At 40.2% G+C, this 18,350-nt stretch overlaps 1 protein-coding gene across 1 annotated transcript; it reads left to right on the top strand.

Moving 5' to 3' along the window:
- The first annotated feature begins 4,733 nt into the window (after nt 1-4,733).
- LOC122974945 (potassium voltage-gated channel subfamily D member 2-like) lies at nt 4,734-17,688 on the top strand. Its single transcript, XM_044343045.1, has 4 exons — nt 4,734-5,486; nt 10,790-10,885; nt 11,738-11,979; nt 15,121-17,688. The coding sequence occupies exons 1-4, from the start codon at nt 5,334-5,336 to the stop codon at nt 15,305-15,307; spliced, it is 678 nt and encodes a 225-aa protein (XP_044198980.1). The 5' UTR covers nt 4,734-5,333; the 3' UTR covers nt 15,308-17,688.
- The last annotated feature ends 662 nt before the right edge of the window (nt 17,689-18,350 follow it).

Raw genomic sequence — 18,350 nt, 5'->3', positions numbered from 1 at the left:
TGTGTGTGTGTGTGTCACAATAACTGTCACGCATACAGAATTAGAAACACACACACAGTCAGAGTACAGGTGTGTGTGTCAGAGTCATATGACTGTGTCCTTCATCAAGGATCTGCTGCTCATTAATACAGAAGCTTCCAATTAATCATTAAGCCTCGTTAAGTGTAAAGTGTCGTCAGTGCCTCCTACAGGCTGCAGAGCTCATCACACACACAAACAGCATTTATTTGTTTTTATGGAAAACAGAAAAGGTCATAATTCACCTCCTTTTCCCTGCTGTTTTGTTGTTGTTGTTTACTTTTTATTAGGTTTTCTTTTTAATAACACATACACACACAGAGTGGTGTGTTACATATGTGCCAAACAGACACAAAACACACTTGAGGAAGAAAACAATAATTACAATAAATAAAATAAAATAAACAAACATCACAGCTGAAGGCTCAACTGTTCCTATAAAAGCAGAAATAAAAGAAAGTTAAAAGAAAATAAAAACTCTGGTAAAACCAGGAAAGTGAGTTTTAAGAAGAGACTAAAAGGAAATCAGTGACTGCAGACACTCGAGTTTAAAAGACGACAGAACGGAACAGACTTAGTTTGCAGCTGCACAGAGCTGCGTTCAAAACTGCCAGCGTGCGATATATAAAACTATATTACAAGCGGTATAAAACATCAGCTTTGTTGTTCAGATTTCCACAGTTTGAAGGTTTCTTCACTCTGTGTGATGTTGTTCTGACTGAGATTAAAGTTGTTCCAGATTTCACTGTGAGAATCCACCGACGGATGATTTTAGGACCAAAGTCACACCATGTGACTGCTGCTACTACAAACCAACCAATCAGAATACAGCATGAAATGACACAGAATACGCTGGATGGTAAGAAACCATAATAACGGGCTGTTTTGCAAATACCGCCATCTTGTAATTTTGATGACGTTTGATGACAGAATGCATTGTGGGATTGTTTGGGAACAAAGGTAGAGAGTAGCACAGAAACAGGGTTTAAATGAAGTGAAAGGAGGCAGAGCTTTGACAGCTGGACAGTATGAAGTTAGAGAAGAAGACAGTTTCTCTAAGATCTGAGATAAACATGTAAAGTTTGTCCTGCGGGTGGCGCCAGAGGAAACATCATGTGGTCATTAAAATCCAAAGGGTTCATCTTCTGGAGAGCAAGAATTAGATCTGACCAGCAGTTGTTCAGATGTCATGTTTCAGATCAACATCACCATCGTTACATTTCGTCTCTTCACCTTTTCTTATTTAACGGATGCAAACTGTGGACGTTGAACGTCTGAACTCAAACAGGCTGCAGGACTCTGACGTGATGCTGCTGCAGCCTTCGTCCTCGTTGTCACTGTTCATCGTCTGTCTCGAGGAGACGGGAGGTTAATTGGTGTCTTCTCATATTAAACTGCAGTGGACACAAAGAGCTGCGAGCGCTGAGGACAGATTTAGACCCTGAACACACACTGAGCAGCAGTGGTGGAAAAACAGCGCCGCCTTCATCACTGCAGGCTCAGAGAGAACAGAAGACGTTTGCAGAGAAAACAGAGATGTTTGTGTCCGTCAGATGAAGGTCGTCTGCATCTTAAAACACGAGTGTGAAACATGAACCTGCTGTTTGTGTGGAGTCGCTCATTAAAGCAGCAAGAGTTACTGCCGATTACTGTCTGTAATCATTTCACACACATGATGCTGTAAAAGTAACGTAACACTATTTCTGTCTTTAGCAGCCCCCGGTCGGCCCTTTGTTGGCCCCCGGTCGGCCCTTTGTTGGCCCCTGGTCAGCCCCTTGTTGGCCCTTTGTCGGCCCCCGGTCGGCCCTTTGTTGGCCCCTGGTCAGCCCCTTGTTGGCCCCAGGTCGGCCCCTGGTTGGCCCTTTGTCGGCCCCCCATTGACCCCTGGTTGACTGTTTGTCGGCATGCCACCCAGAATGAAACATGAGGATTTTGTAGATTATAACCTTTATTTTAATAGTATATAATAATTATAGTGGTTCAACAAATGATTATTTTCATTATTGATTATTTGATTATTATTGTTTAGTCTCAGAAAATCTTCAAAAATGTCGTCACAGGTTTGTAACACCCGAAGTCAACAACTTACTTGCTCTCCTAAACAACACATGAAAACCTCAAAATGTGTATTTTACTGCAGAATAAGATTAAGAAAACTACAAGAACTACAGAATGTTTTGATTAAACAATTAATTCATTATCAAAATAGTTATGATCATTTTTCTGTCAATCGACTAAATGTTTCAGAGCTCATGATGCTGTAAAAGAAACGTAACACTAGTTCCGTCTTTTAAAGGCCCCTGATTGGTCCCTCGTCGGTCGTCTGTTGCAGGATTTAAGACGATTAGTTCCAGTCAGACAGGTTTGATGGAGCAGCGGTTCATCCTGTCAGTTTGTTGTTTGAGCAGCTGATAAAAAGTTCAAACTGGAACATTTAGTTTGTAGATTATTGAGCTGCAACAATTTGTTGATTAATCGATTAGTTGTGAACTATATTGATAATCAGTTAAACATTTAAGAAGAAAAAGTCAAAATTCTCTGATTCCATCTTTCTAAATGTGAATATTATCTGGTTTCTTTAGTCTCTATGACAGCAAACTGAATATCTTTGTTATGGACAAAACAAGACATTTGATGACGTCGTCTTCAACTCTGAGAAACACTGATCAGCATTTTATGGACCAAACAACTAATTGATTAATTAAGAAAATAATTGACAGATTAATCGATAATGAAAATAATCATTAGTTGCAGCCCTAATAGATTACGACCTTTATTTTAATGCTCTTTGATGACTGTATGTTAAAAAAAAAATAGAGAGCAGCAACAATAAATACAAACAACATAAACAGACTGAGACAAATGACGCACACTAACGTACAAGATTTATTTTATTTTATAATCTACAACAAATGAATTAAGGTATTTTTGTCTCCTGCAGCAGCAGCTCTGGAAGTCCTGTGGTCTTTGAGAAAAAATAAAAGGGAGAAATGTATATTTTAGATCAGAACATCAGTTTTCTGTCTCTGTAGATGACTTTAGTCTCATTTTTATTTTGCATTTGGACTTCGAGGGATCAAACACGTCTCGTCTCTTGGTGTATTTCTTCGTTTTGTCGCAGCATTGGTGTGTGAATAAAGTTTCTTGCAGCTTCTCTGCAGGATTTTAATTTGAGCTGATGGAGACAGAAACCCGCAGAGACAAACTGAGCTCTCCTCCATCTGAACATCTGACCGCTGAGCATGCTGGGAAGGCAGGGACAGCCATCAGGTAGAATATACATCTCTCTGTGTCTGATAATAATGAACGAGACGTGTTTTTAAAGAGGACTGAGAGTCGACCAGCGCAGAGACGCTGCTGAAGAGTTTTTATTGTTTGAATGTTGTTCAGGACTTTAAATGAGTTCATCTGCCTGCAGAGTGTTTACAGGCTGTGATGTTTTACAGTCACAATAATGAACTCTGCAGATCTCTGGCTCCTCCATGTGGACGCCGACTGAACTGCAGCTTCATTCAGAAAAGGGACAAAACGCTGCATCAGCTCCATTTTCTGCTGATTGTTGGAAAAAGTAGCGTTTAGTTTACACATTGAGTTTCTGTCATCAACAGCGTTTACACTCATTATTCATAAAGCAGCAGCTGTTTATTCTAAAGGAAAGTGCTTTTTCTGTAACTGATCATCTTTCAGGAATAAATATTAAGACTCGCACACTGTTTGCTTCATTTTTACACATTTTAATAAATGGAAATACAGAATATAAATGAAGATTCTGACATATGTGGTGGATTTTTCAGCCTGAATTAAAAGCAAACTGGAAAATGGACAATTTAAAGGAAAAGTGACTGTGAGGGGCTGGTTTTCATATCAGGAGATGATGAAAATGACACAAATACATCACATAACTATTCTCCAACATTCAGTATCACACTTAATTCACTTTATTTATGTTTACTTTATATTTATCATGATCCCCCAACATTGTCCTGATCATATTTTAGTTCTAGTTTTGTTTATTTGTCTCTACATGTATAAAGCAGCTTACACAGTTTTTAAAAACTTCTCTGACCTTGTTTTATACACACACACACACATATATATGTAACGGGTATAGGATGGACCCAATAGCAGCACAAACGACACTGGTATAAACTTTGCAGTCTTTATTTCCCATGATGTCAGGGCAATATTAGCACGGTCAGAGAAACACAGTTCTAATGAGTATGACTCCACCGGATCTTCCACTCCCACAGCGGACAAAGACCAGGGAACCGGCAGGCAGAACTCAGAGTCAGGGACAGAAGGCTGGTGGGTTTACCGGGGCAGAGACGAGGAGCGATGGTCGAAGACAAGCTGATCAGAAACCAGGAAGGCAGTCCAGTGAAGAAAGCAAGACCACTTAGCATAGTAGCGTAGACAATCTGACAAGGAGGGAGTGGGCCAAGGCAGCTTATATACAGGCTTGATTGCAGATGATGAGCAGGTGGGAACGCCAGGTGAAGGTGGTTGAACTAATGAGGGGTGTGGCAGAGCAGAGAGTGAGACTGAATGATTGGATAATTCCCACAGCAACGGGGGGGGCAGACTCTGACACACACACACACACACATATATATATATATATATATATATATATATATATATATGTGTGTGTGTATGAATACCTATATGAATAAATAGGGAATCTGATGACCTTGACTATAGTTTACAATTTGCAATTTTGCACAAAGATATGGATTTAATGTTTTGACCATATTATAGTTTGCAGTGCAGAATTTCTAGTATTTATGATCGTTTATATTTCTCTTGTAAATATTTTAACATCGTGCGAGTTTAACAGCAAATTTGGGGGGAAAAAAAAGATGTTTTGCACAACAGCAAAGAACTTCCATACTTATAACAGGAAAATGTATTTTCTTATTCCGAGATACTTTTCTGGTCGTAATGATGAAGAGCTTTATTGTTATAAACGTCTGAAAACAAACACATGTATTTAATTCTGCGTTAAAAGACATTTAGACTCGATTCATTCAAACATTTAACAAGCAGTTTACAGTCTAATAACACTTTTCTCCTTAGAACCAGAAAAATCACTTGTTTAATGTTATAATGAGTTGTTTTCCTCGTTATAATGAGCAAAAACTATTTCTATTCATGGTGATTTATAGAGTTGAAGAGACTGCAGTAACATTTGGTGAGAACATGTGTGACCATCCCGCGTGTATTATCAGTATCAGAGCCTGAAGTCAAAGCCCGACCTCTGACCTCTGACTCTCTCTCTCTCTCTCTCTCTCTCTCTCTCTCTCAGATACGGCGACATGGTTCCAAAGACCATCGTGGGGAAGATCTTTGGCTCTATCTGCTCGCTGAGCGGCGTGCTGGTCATCGCCCTGCCGGTGCCCGTCATCGTCTCCAACTTCAGCCGGATCTACCACCAGAGCCAGAGAGCCGAGAAGAGACGAGCTCAGAAGGTGATGACACGACCTTTAACCCCTTTAAACTTCCTCCAACTCACTGAGAAACTGTTCTACGTAGCTGTTGTTGAGACAGAAGTCAGATTGTTTGTTGCCCGGACAGATAGAAACAAATGTGAACGTTAACACTGTGAGTTTTTTTTTACTGCAGCAGATTTCATCTTCATCATGAAGCACAAGCCCGTCATGTCCCATCGCAGCTGAGTTTGTGCTTTTTCTTCTTAATTTAGAAATCTTAGCTTCTGCAGAACCCACAGGAGAAAAGGGAGGAAGACGCAGAGAGGACAGAGCTGCGTCCAGGATTTACTTCCTCTCAACATCAACAAATGACTGTTCTGGTTGAGCTGGAGATCTTTGTTTATCCCACTGGGAGGCCGATAGAAACATGAAGCAGCTGAATCTTTTCTCTGTCTGCTGCTGTCTGAATACCAAAATCTGTACACGATCAACATTTGTCTGAATCACACGAGACGCTCCGCTCAAACCAAAACAGACATTCGTTTTCTCGTAATTATGATTTATCCTTCAGAGCCGCTGAAGCCCCACAAAATATTGACAAGAAATTAACTTTTATTAATTATTATCTTGTTCCCACAAGTCAGTATCATGTTCATGTGAGATATTATCTGTCTTTCATGTTCAACTTATCATCTCTGTTGCAGAAATGATCTCGTATGCACAAATTATTTTCTTGTTTTCGTGAGTTATTATCTTGTCTGCACAAACTGTTTTCTTGTTTGCACACATTATTATCTTGTTGAGAAGTTATGTTCAGGCCGATTTTAATTTTCACCGTGCAAGATATGTTCTTTGCACAAGTTATTATGTTGTTTGAGATGTTGTCTTGTTTGCACAAGATAATTTAATTTTGTGCAAAAGATTGTAGGAAAACATTTCTCTTGGCTTCCAGGGCTCAGTCTAATACATGAATTTATCCCTTAATAAACCCCAAACTGAGGTCACAAAGCCATCGCAGAACCTCTCAGGTTCTGAGTCAGATAATCACAAGTAGACGACTTTGAAAATAATTATTTTGAGATCACAAAAAAATGAATCTTTTTTTTATGAAATTCAAAATGATAATTAGGACTTTGACCTCTTTATCTCTTTTTTTGATCAGACAGATTCTGGGGTTCAAATCTTTCCTCAGTGTTTCTGTTCTCCACAGATACAGTCTGTCTTTGCAGTTTAACTCAGCTGCTCTGTCTCGTCACTTTACACACACACACACACACACACACACACACACACACAGAGGATAATTGGACAGGCTAAATGGACATGTGTGTGTGTTCACAAACAGAAAACCAGGCTTGCTAGAATTCACGCGGTGAAGAGCGGAGGGGCTAACGCTTATTTGCAGTACAAACGCAACCAGCTGCTGATTGGCCCAGACGAGGAGGTAACCACGGAAATGCAGTCGTCATCCATCGTCGTCGGGTGGTGCTGGTGTTTTTTTTTTTTTATCCTTTGATTTCTTCCTTTTTTTTTCATGTTTTTCTTTCTCTCGTTGAGCTGTGACCGAACGCGCTGCAGGCTGCTGCATGCCGGAGGGGGATTGGCTGTTTACCTCCTCACGCTGCCGTTTTCCTCAGTCAGTGATCCATCATGTTTTCTTTTTTCTTTCTTATCTGTCAAGCTATAAATATATCAATCGGTTCAACATTAACATTTTTCCATTTCCCCCACTGGGTCATAAAGCTACTCTGACCTGCAGTTTATATGTTTTACTTACTACCCATCTGTAGTCAACAACAAACAACAAGCTCCAAACTTTAGTCGCATGTTTCACTCCAACTCTAAACACTATGGTTCCCATAATCCAAACAAAAAGTAGCTGAATTCATCCACAACTGAGCCAGAGTCTGAAAGTAGCATGAACCCAGACATGTGACTCACTCAGGCATTCAAACATTTAATTATGTGAAGAATGTTCAAAATATAAACCCTTCAGATGGTAAGCACTCTTTTTAGTGACTCTTACTATGACCGTAAAAGCTGTTTTGGAGCTGTTTTCTTCCACATTCTTTCCTGGATGGCTGGAAGAGACTTTTCTTCTCATGTTTTTGTTGTTGAGAAAAGAATCTCATCATAAGGTCCATTTAGTACCTGTTCTGGAGCTTTAAATGACATAATATCATCTCCCTCAGCGTATGGACTTGTCCAGTTGTCATATAATTATAGATATTAATAGATTGAGCACTTCCAGAACAGAATATCTCATCTTGAACAGCTACTACATGGACCTTGTGGTGAAATTGTGTTCTTACCTGCTGTTTCCAAGTTTAGGAGCAAAATCTGGACTCCATGTTTTTTGTTACGTCACCATCCTGTGAGCTTGTGCTTCCAACATTAGGACCTCCAGGCTCTGAATGACACTGTTAGCTCTGGCTAACCACACCGTCATCTCGAAATACATTATTATCAGTTAGCCTACTGATAAATGTTGGGTCTGCTATGCTTGACATTTTGTTGTTTTATACATTGCTCATGACATCATGTTATGTCTGTTTTACTGGTTTTTGCCTCATTATTTATTTATTCCTGATTTTTTTGTTTTTATTGTCTGTTTTGCTTAAAGCACTTTTTAAACATTGGTTCTGAAAAGTGCTACAAATAAATTTTGTTATTACAATTATTTAATTTATGAGCTGCTTCTAGAGTTTTTCCATTACTGGGACTTAGAGACCTGTAACTGAACTTGTTCCGGGTTCTGCTTTTGTTTCCCACAAGTTCAGGGAGATAAATTTTGGGTATTAAATCAAGTTCCAGGTGCTCGGTTAAGCAGATTTGTCATCATATGTCAACCACAACAAACACAACATAGCATTAGCCACCGTGTCACTACTCTGTGTAAATGAATGAAGACTTTTTCAACTTTAAACCAAAGACTTTTTAATATTCCAATGACTTACATCTAAAGCTTTTCGCCTTTTTATTTACGTACATCTGATCCTTCCCGGTTTGTAAAATACCAGGGCTGGAAAAGCAAGGCAGAACCGACCATCTTTGCTCTGCAAGGTTCAGTTTTAGGTTACAAGTAATTCAAAACTAAAGTAGCACACCCTGAACATCTTGTTTTTGCTGCCCTCCAGTGGTGTAACTTCTCACCTTGCTGCAGTGATGTACAGGTGTACTCCAGGACACTGTGACGTCACTGTTGGATGTGGTTACAGGCTGAACAGAAAACATTTCTGATCTCATCCAACAGATGAAACAGAGAGGGCAGAAAAATCCTGCTGTTCAGCCTGATTTTAAGTTTTTTTTAAGTCCTTGTGATGGAAAAATACCAGCAGGTTCACTGTCCTGATGTTACTTTTAACTCCACCAAAGGAAACTGTTACTGCTGAACTTTCTTTCCATCTCTTTCTAACCCTGCTGTCTGTGGCTGCATCACTGACTCACTCTCAGTCCTGCTTCTTTGTTTTTTTTCTTTTTCTTAGAATCTCTGCACATCTCTCATCTTTGCTCTCAAACTGACACCATATGTGGAGAACAGAAACTGTTTATTGACCTCTTCATTCGTTAGTCCGCCCCACTAACTCAACTGTGCATGACCTGGTCCTCAGGTGTTTTCTGAGGGTCTCCAAAGGCTTCATCCCTCCACCTTTCGCCTCCCAGCTTCTGTCTTCCTCTCTGTTTTGTTTGGATTCATGTGCATTTTGATTGGCTCGGTGGCTCGGCTGCCGACTGACTGGCCTGCGCTGCTCATGACATAATCAATACGCGTCTTAGATTTCATCACCGTGTGGACGAATGAGATTGAAGGATGAGCTGCATGTCAATCAGCCAGCCATGCAGCATGAACGGGGCAGAGTCAATCTGACGCAGAGGCTACAGTGGAGCTAGACAAACTGAACAGTCTGGAACAGTCCAAAGTTTTGAGAAAAAAGCTAGTTTGAGTTCTTAACCAGAGTCACGAGAAGATGGAAGAGACAGATACTGTGTACATGAATAGAAAAGAACCGAGGCACAGTCCTAAGTTAGGCTAGGAGTTTCAAGAGGGTCCAACTGCAGACTTCCTTTCAGGGTTCCCTTAGTCTGCAAGCCAATAGGAAGGGTATAGGGTCCCCAGGAGTAATGTTTGTCACCTTCTTTAGGGTTTTCAGAAGTCAGATGACTTGCTTTTGGGTCGTCAGAAGGTTTGTGACTTCCTTTAGAATCTTCAGGATTTAAGATACCCAGACTTCATTAAGGTCTCCAGTATTGAGGGAGGATCATTACTTCCATTACAATTCCTAGGAGTGAGGTGTGTTACTTTCTTTAAAGTACCTAGGATTGAGGTTCATCATTTCCCATAGAATTCCCAGGATTCAGTGAGGTGCATTACTTCCCTTGGGGTCCCTATGAGTATAGTGCTTGCCTTCCTCTAGGGTACACAGGAGTAAGCTTCACTTACTTTAAACTCCCAAGGAGTTAAGTGTGTCAACTTTTTAGAGGTCCTTATGAATGAGTTCCATTGCTTCCAGTAGGACTGCCAGGAATCAGGTGCGTCACTTCCTTTACAGTCCCCAATAGTGAGATTCATAGCTTCCTTCAGCCCCAGAAGGTACCCTAAAGGAAGGTAGTCAAGGGCTAGTTGTGGACCTAACATTACCAAAACTTAACCTAATGTAAACCCTCTTGGAAGTGGTTATTGGTTGTTACCTGAAAAACAATATTACAAATGTTATTTAAAGTCCTGTGTGGGAAAAGTCTTTGAAAGTTGTGAACTGTTGTTCAAAACGGAGACCCTACCCTCTTCCCATTGGCTTGCAGACCCAGGAGGTCCAGCGTGTTCCTTCTTAGCAGTTTCCCTTTACTTCCAGTCTTTGTGCTAAGCTAGACTGAACATGCCTCGTAGCCATCTTCTCATGTGACTCTGGGAAAGACGGCTGAAATGCATACTCCCTAAAATGGTGGATTGTTCCTTTAAGTATCTGAGCTCCTACCGCCATCTTCCCTAAGTCTTCAGCCCTTCTGTCTATCCACCTGCGTCACATTCAGTCTGAACCCCTGAGCAACATGAGTACGGTGGCTCTCTTGGATCAAATGAGGCTTGAGTCAAACAGACAGACATGCAACACCAGAAACACAAACACATCCGTGAGAAGCAGCGATGAAGCTGCTGAATGGCGGCAGTCTGTGGCCTGTGTTTGAACCAGTGAGCAATCCGTCACTTTCTAACTGGACAGATGTGAACGTAGCCATAGGTGGTGAGAACATTAACGCGGACGCTGGGGGACGGTCCTTGTTTGTGCTGTGACATGTCCAATGATGGATCACTGTGTGGTCATGTGATTTATGTTTGTGCCCTGAAGGCATCCAAGGAGGCAGGACAGGCGCTGGTGTGCAAGATCAACCCCAACTTTGAGGTGCATCATCATCACCTTCTGCACTGTTTGGAGAAAACCACGGTGAGAACACAAACACACAAAACACACTGAAATTTAAAAACTGTATAACTGTACAATGTAACTATATAAACTGTTTGATGTCCATAATTAAAGAAACATTCTGGTTTATTCCAACTTTGGTCTTTTTAACAAAAGGAGAGTGAAACTGATTAGCAGCAGACTACACTATGATTACATAAAGGTTGGCAACAGATAAATCCAGGTGACATTACATTAGAGCACATTATTTCTTTTTATAAATCTGCATGAAATCAGGAAAAAAAAACTGATTACCCACAAAGAAGATCTGTAAAAGTCAAAATCAAAGACAACATTTTGACGAAAAAATATTCCGTTACCTTTTCCCACAATAAAAAATGAGACTAAAGCTAAATGAAAAGTCACTTGAGAACAAGAACTATGTCAAAATATTTTACATTTTTCATCCATGAATAAAAACTAAGTGACAATATGAAAGACGTATGAATGAACTAATGAATGTTTTAAAGTCTTATTGAAGCATCTGTGGAATCACACTCCTGATTGGTCAAACAGTCTCCAGCAGCCAATAAGAGCTCTTGTTCAGAAGTTGATTTAGCTGTTTAACCTGCTGCTCTGCCATTATTAAGATGCATCTTCATTCAGTAACGTTCTGTCTCTGTCAGTAATGTTATCTGATGTTACAGATTTATGGGCTAAATTCATCTACAAGTTTCTGAATCATCAGCTGCTGGATTCACTTTAGTTTTTGTTGACTAAAACTAACAAAAACTGAACTAAAACTAATAAACATTTTCATCAAAAGACTAAATCTAAATCTAAATAAGGCGTCACTATTACCTCTGCCTCTAACATCCTGCCTCTCCACCTCAGAATCACGACTTTGTGGACGAGAAGACGTATGAGTCGAGCTGCAGGGAGGTGGGTCTGGTGAAGCAGGTGTCTCGCTCTTCCTCCCTCTCCTCCTCCTCCTCACCTCATGGCTTCACCTCCTGCTGCTCTCGCAGGAAGAGGAAGAGCTTCAACGTCCCGAACTCCAACATGTCGGTGGGTCTGCAGGGCAGCCTGCAGGAGCTGAGCACCATCCAGATCAGAGAGAGGCCGCTGACCAACAGGTGGGATTTTATACTTTATATGTGACAACTGATGTTATTAAGGGGGTGTAGAGGTCCTTGAGAAGGTCCCAAAGGTCTTTAGAGATTGTTTAGAGTTCCTTGTGAAGGTTGAAAAGGTCTTGGAGAGTCCTTGAGGTTTTAGATTTTGTTTAGGATTTTTAGGATTTTTGAATAATCCTTAAGGTGGTCTTGGTCATTAGAGATCATTAAGGTGGTTCAAATTATCTCTGAGGAAGTCCCAGGAATCCTTAAAGAGGTTACAGGACCCCTTGAAGAAGTATCAAAGATCATTGTGAAGGGTTTGTAGGTCTTGAACAGAGCTAAGGGGTCCTTAATGAGTAATGATACTTCAGTAGCTCATTGGGATTCTTAAAAAGGTTCCAGGGGTCCTGGATGAGGTTACAGTGGTCAGTCAAGAAGTTCCATCGGGCCTTTAAAATGTCCCAGGAGTCTTTGAGAAGGCACCAGGGGTCCTGTTCTGGCGTCATGTTTTCCTCCTGAATATATTTATCTGAGTTGCATCTAAATAGTTTCATACAGTTTAAAATAAAGAACAGCATTTTAATTTAAAGGAGGATCAGCTTTAACTTGACTGACATTAACACATGAAATTAAAAACTGGACACTATAAAATAAAGTGATGAAGTGAGCAGTATGGGACACAGAGACATACTGTATATAAACACATGCCAGCAGAGATCATGTGACCGTGTATTCCCGTGTTGAGTCAGTGAGCAGGAATCCAGAATATGTCCAGCTGTGGGAGGCTGTGGGAGGTCTGGGAACTTTCTCCTAAACATGGACAGCTGGGAGACCAGACTGCTGTCTGTGAGCTGCAGAGTGTCAGTCACATCTCTGCTGCTACTCTGCTGTCTCTCTACACGTTCACAGATACGATGGTTCGCTGTGTAAATATGATTCAGAATGACAATGAGAATCAATTATGAGAAATATATTATTTACAGTACAGTCGCCCCACACTAAACAGCTGTAACAACCTACTTAAGTCTCAGTTTTTACCTTTAATGCCACTGATTTTATTCCACATGGTAAAAAGTGTGTGTGCTGGTATGTCAGCCGAGGAGTCGATCACACCGGACGGTAGAGGAGCTTTTACCAGCTTCTGCTTCAAAACTAGTTTAGTCGACTTCTCTAACATTCACCACCGGAGCTGAAAGCTCCTGTTTCCATCAAGTCAATAAGTCAAGTCAATTTTATTTTTTTAGTGCCAAATCACAACACAGGTTATCTCAGGGCACTTTTCACATAGAGCAGGTCTAGACCCAACATTCCCCCATCAGCAGCACTTGGTGACGGCAGCAGGGAAAAACTCCCCTTTAACAGGAGGAACTGGACTCTAGGTGGACGCCGTCTGCCTCAACCGGTTGGGTTGAGGGAGAAAGAGGAAGGGAGGGGGAGAGGGGGGTGAAAGCACAATAACTGCAGTTTTATCTGAGTTTAGTAGCAGAAAATTGCAGGTCATCCAGGTCTTTATGTCCTTAAGGCATGCTTGGAGTTTAGTTAGCTGATTGGTTTCATCTGGATTCATTGATAAATATAATTGGGTATCATCTGCATAACAATGAAAATGTATGCAGTGTTTCCTAATAATATTACCTAAAGGAAGCATATACAAGGTGAATAGTCAAAAAACTGAAGATACCCTGTGCACAGCAGTGCCTCTCTCCTGGGTGCCAGCTGATGCAGGGCAAATACAGTTAATCAAAAAAATTATTCCAGCGCACACCAGGATATAGGATTAAAACTTTTTTATTAACGGATTACATAAAAAACAAAAGGAGCAAACTATGTCTTTTGCATGTTGCTTCATGAGATTCGCTCTGTGGATTTCATGCGCTCTAATAAACCTCAAATAAACTATTGATACGTAGAAAGTCACATAACTGATTAGAGACTGCTTTCTCAAGGATCTTAGATAGAAATGGAAAGTTAGATATAGGTCTATAGTTGACTTACTGTAACGTTTAATTACAGCCACTTTAAAGGACTGTGGTACATAGCCTGGTCCTAAAAAGATTGATCATATCTAGTAAAGAAGTGCTAACTGAGGGTAAGACTTCCTTAAGCAGCCTAGTTGGGATGGGATCTAAGAGACAGGTTGATGGTTTAGATGAACAAATCATTGAAGTTAATTCAGGAAGGTTGATTGGAGAAAAAAGTCTAAATATATATCAGGTTTTACAGCTGGTGCCTGTATCACAGTTTTGTAGTTTGGTCATTTTGAGACAAAGTAGTGATTCAACTGATAAATCACAAGACGACCAAGAGGCTTCTCCACTGATGATTCAAATAATCAACATTTAGCGAGCAGCTCTACCGTTCTCTAAAAGATAATTAACCTGCATTATTTGAAAAACCGAGAACATCGTTTAAAAACACTTCCTGTTGTTCTGACAGTATTTGCAGAACCATTAAAGACTCTTCGAACCATCTGGAAAAATACTCTGACCTCAGATTTTAACTTAACTTGAAGATGGCAGTCGGACGGAAAAAGAGTCACAACTTGAGAAACAAGTTAAAAATCTTTTTATCATTCAGCAGACAGAATATTTTTCCATCCAGATGGTTTGAAGAGTATTTGAGGATTCTGGAAATACCTTTGAAACAGCAGGAAGTGTTTTTAAACAACCTTCTACCCTCTACAACATCATTGGTTATTTTTCTTCTAAGAGAAGGTGATGTTATCTCTGTGACCCAAATGTTTGCTGATATATGAGATGCACAAACCAGGGCTAAGAGGAGTGGTAAAAAATAGAGTACATTGGTCTAAACCTTGTATCACCATTAAAAAGTTATGAGCAAACATGTAAAATTATACACACGAGAATCAGTTCTTTAGTTCCTAAAATTTTACCAAGTCATCAATGACTTAGAGACGAATATGAACACAGAAAACAAAATGTATTTTTCAAAGGTCGATATTCATGTTAACGACTAACAAAACTGTTGTTAGGTCCTGGTTCAGTTCGGGTTCATCAGTTTAGGCGGTTTAATCCCACCTTCACACCTTCATTAGTAAAAGTATTTCTTCTTTCCTGAGCTTTTCACTTCCTTCTCTTTGTAAATTTACACATCTGAAGTGTCTTATGACTCTAAACATCCTCCTGTCTCTCTCTGTAGTCGCTCCAGTCGTTCCAGTCTGAACGCCAAATTTGAGGAGACAGTTCCTCTGAACTGTGACCAGCCGTACATCACCGCCGCTGTCATCAGCATGCCCACGCCACCCGGCACCACGCCTGAAGGCGATGAATCAGCGAGCTCCACCGACTATTCACAGGCCAACATCGTCCGAGTGTCCGCACTCTAGACTCGGAAACCGATACGGAAACACAATCCACCCGGCTGGAGGATGACGGGGTCAGAGGTCAGAGGTCGGCGGCCCCGCACCACCACAGACTCACCGGGTTTGGATGACGTGTCCGCGATGAAGTGACGGGTCAGCTCGAATAGTTCAAACCTCTGGTGGAGGAAAACATTGTTCTGAACGCACTAAAACTCAGCTAACCTCGCCTTGGATTACTTTTTCTTTCTCTTTTCTCTTCAGAAAGGATTTTTATTCCAGCAGCCGAAGGAGAAGAGAGAATAGTAGCAGCTCGGCTGATGACTGATCTCTTCCTGAGATACATTTAAATATCATATTGCTATTTTTCCAATCCTGTATGTCTTCAAATTTGATGTCTTAAAACACAAAGAGAGCTGAAGGTAACATAGATTCTTTAGTTTGTAGTTTAAGGACATTTTGGGAACAACACTTGGTAACCGTCTTATCCAGAGTCAGATGAGAAAATGGATATCCGCCTCTGCTTCTCTGTGACATCAGCACAGAAATGCATTTTACTTAGCTTAGCACAAAGACTGGAAGCAGGTGGAAACTGCTAGCCTCGCTCCATCAAGAGAAAAAGTCCACAACACTTAAAGCTGTTTGATTTACATATCGTACCTTCCTTAACTAAGTTAATCAATTCAAGAGTCAGAAATCTTGAAGCTAATAATACATTGTATTAATAAAGCACTCAAAGACGCTTTACACAACAAGTTAAAAGGATCCTAAACTACTTAAAGCACAAGGTAGCAATGATGCTAACTCGATTCACAGCTTTCCTCAGATTTTGTGAAGTGTTAGCATTAAAGAGAAAAGCTCTGCTAACCCATATTCTTGCAAAAGACAAAATTACATTTATATTATTACATAAAACACCTCTGTGACCTGTTGGAAAGTCTTTGATGTCCTCAGACTTTTACTCTTTTGAAGGAGTAGCAGTTATGCTAACAGTCTTCCAGAGCTAACTGTTGATAACATCAGCATGTCTCATTTTTTTATTTCTACCTGTGTGAAATAAACAAGATAAGACGTGAAAAGTAAGATAGTTTTGGAGTTGTTGGGAGCTTTTTCTCTTAAGAAAAGCAGTTTAACCATCTTATCATCTGTCTCTGGTTAAAGTATAATTCTGGTGATTTTCTATATTTTTCTTTTTGTCATCAAATCTCATGTTTGGATCCAAACCAACAATGAACTGATCTACTAACCAGTATTGTGTGTGTATCAAAGCTGATATATCTGATTCCTCCGTTGTTGTCACACCGCTGGGTGATGATGAAGGAACCTCGGTGTGACTCACTGACGTGTTTTTAATAGTTTCAGGATCCAAACATGAGATTTATTGACCAAAAGAAAAATATAGCAAATCGCCAGCTAAATCCTTTAAATTAGCTCTGATTCAGGACAGAAATCTCACTGAAAACTTCTCACGGACATTTTTTGTCACTCAGGTGCTCGTAAAAATTTCTTACAAGAAGAATATGTTGAAAGTAGAAACTCATCATATGTTAAACAAGGTGACAAAAGAAAGAAAACAGCAGGTAAAATTATCACCTAAAGAATTTGCTGAAGAAAGGAAATGATCCAGGAAAAGCTGACTAAGTAAACCGCAAGTTTAGAATATTTTAACACAGACTACAATGATATAATAATTATGTTTATGTAACTTTACACCTAACTGACATATTTTCTACGCGGTAAAAGTCAAAGAACACTTCCTGCCATCTCATTTGACTGAATTTATTTATGGATCAATGAAAAACATCAAATGTATTTATAACACAATCCCAAGATGTTAAAAGACAAACATAAAATTACACAAAACCAAAACTGCATTGAACGCAACATCAAAACACCTAAATACAACTAAACTATTATTCCCTGACTCCATAATTACTCCCTGACTCGATCTATAAAAGCTTCCTCTTGTTCCTCTGCTGAGTTTTGTATTTTCAACATCTCGTTAAAAATATTTTGAGCCTCTGAGTGACTGAAGTGTCCGTGTTACTGATATGTAGCAATGACGGTAAGATGTCCAACAAACGCGATGAGATTTAGAGGAGGAGGTTTTGTTTTTTCCAGCTCTGACGTAGAAGACGAGGAAGCATTCAGCATGTTCTGTATCTGTGTGTGTGTTCGAATGCATGGGCCGGCGTTCCTCTGCATGCAGATCTGTTTGAATGCGTGCGTGACCTCACCGCAGCTGTCTGGTCTTCACTGTGCATATATTTGGTTTTTTTGTTTTTTTTACCTGATCTTTCTGTCAGAGCTGACTGCCTTCTTCTCTGCTGTACAGAAACATGAACACATCTGAGAACTGTTGATGTCAATTTGTGATAAGAAAAATCATTTATCTTTGTTGTTTTTGATTGACGGCAGATTTATTTAACGCACATGTTGCCTACTGTTACTTTTCTTATTCTACTTTGAGCTCTGGTTGTAGCGCCGCGTCGGGCAGATATCAGACTGTAAATACACCACATGTTGACTGAACTGACTTCAGGGAGATTCGAGGATGTTTCGGGGAGATTTACATCACTGACTCTGTACTGTACCACTATTAAAAGACATTTAGCTGATATTACCAGAGATTTAGTGATTTAAAACAGTGGTTCTCAAAGTGGGGTCTAGGAGGGAGTTCCAGGGGGTCCCCAGCAAAAAGAGGAATCATTTATTGTCACTTTAATTCCATCCTTAAGTAACACGATGACAGGATGTCGGACTATGTTGGTCATAGAAGTAAAAATCTAATCAGATGGGGGTCCAGGATCTAATTTGTGTCAGTTTAGGGGTCCTTGATGTAAAAAAGTTTGAGAACCACTGCTTTGAAACATCACATATGCAGAGTTTGAGCTGAAGTGTACTGTTATGACGATGGTCAGTGGAATTTACTGCACTTATACAACCACTTGCTAGTCTTCCAGCCACTCATTGCGCTTTTAAACTACGAGCCACATTCACTCATTCACACACACGCTCACACTACCGATGGCGGCAAGCTACCACGCAGGATGCTAGCGTGGCCATCAGG

This window comes from Thunnus albacares, chromosome 23 (genome assembly GCF_914725855.1).
Source record: "Thunnus albacares chromosome 23, fThuAlb1.1, whole genome shotgun sequence".
Classification (NCBI taxonomy): domain Eukaryota; kingdom Metazoa; phylum Chordata; class Actinopteri; order Scombriformes; family Scombridae; genus Thunnus; species Thunnus albacares.
Note: the sequence above shows the minus strand (reverse complement) of the source record. Positions and strands in the feature narration are given on the sequence as shown.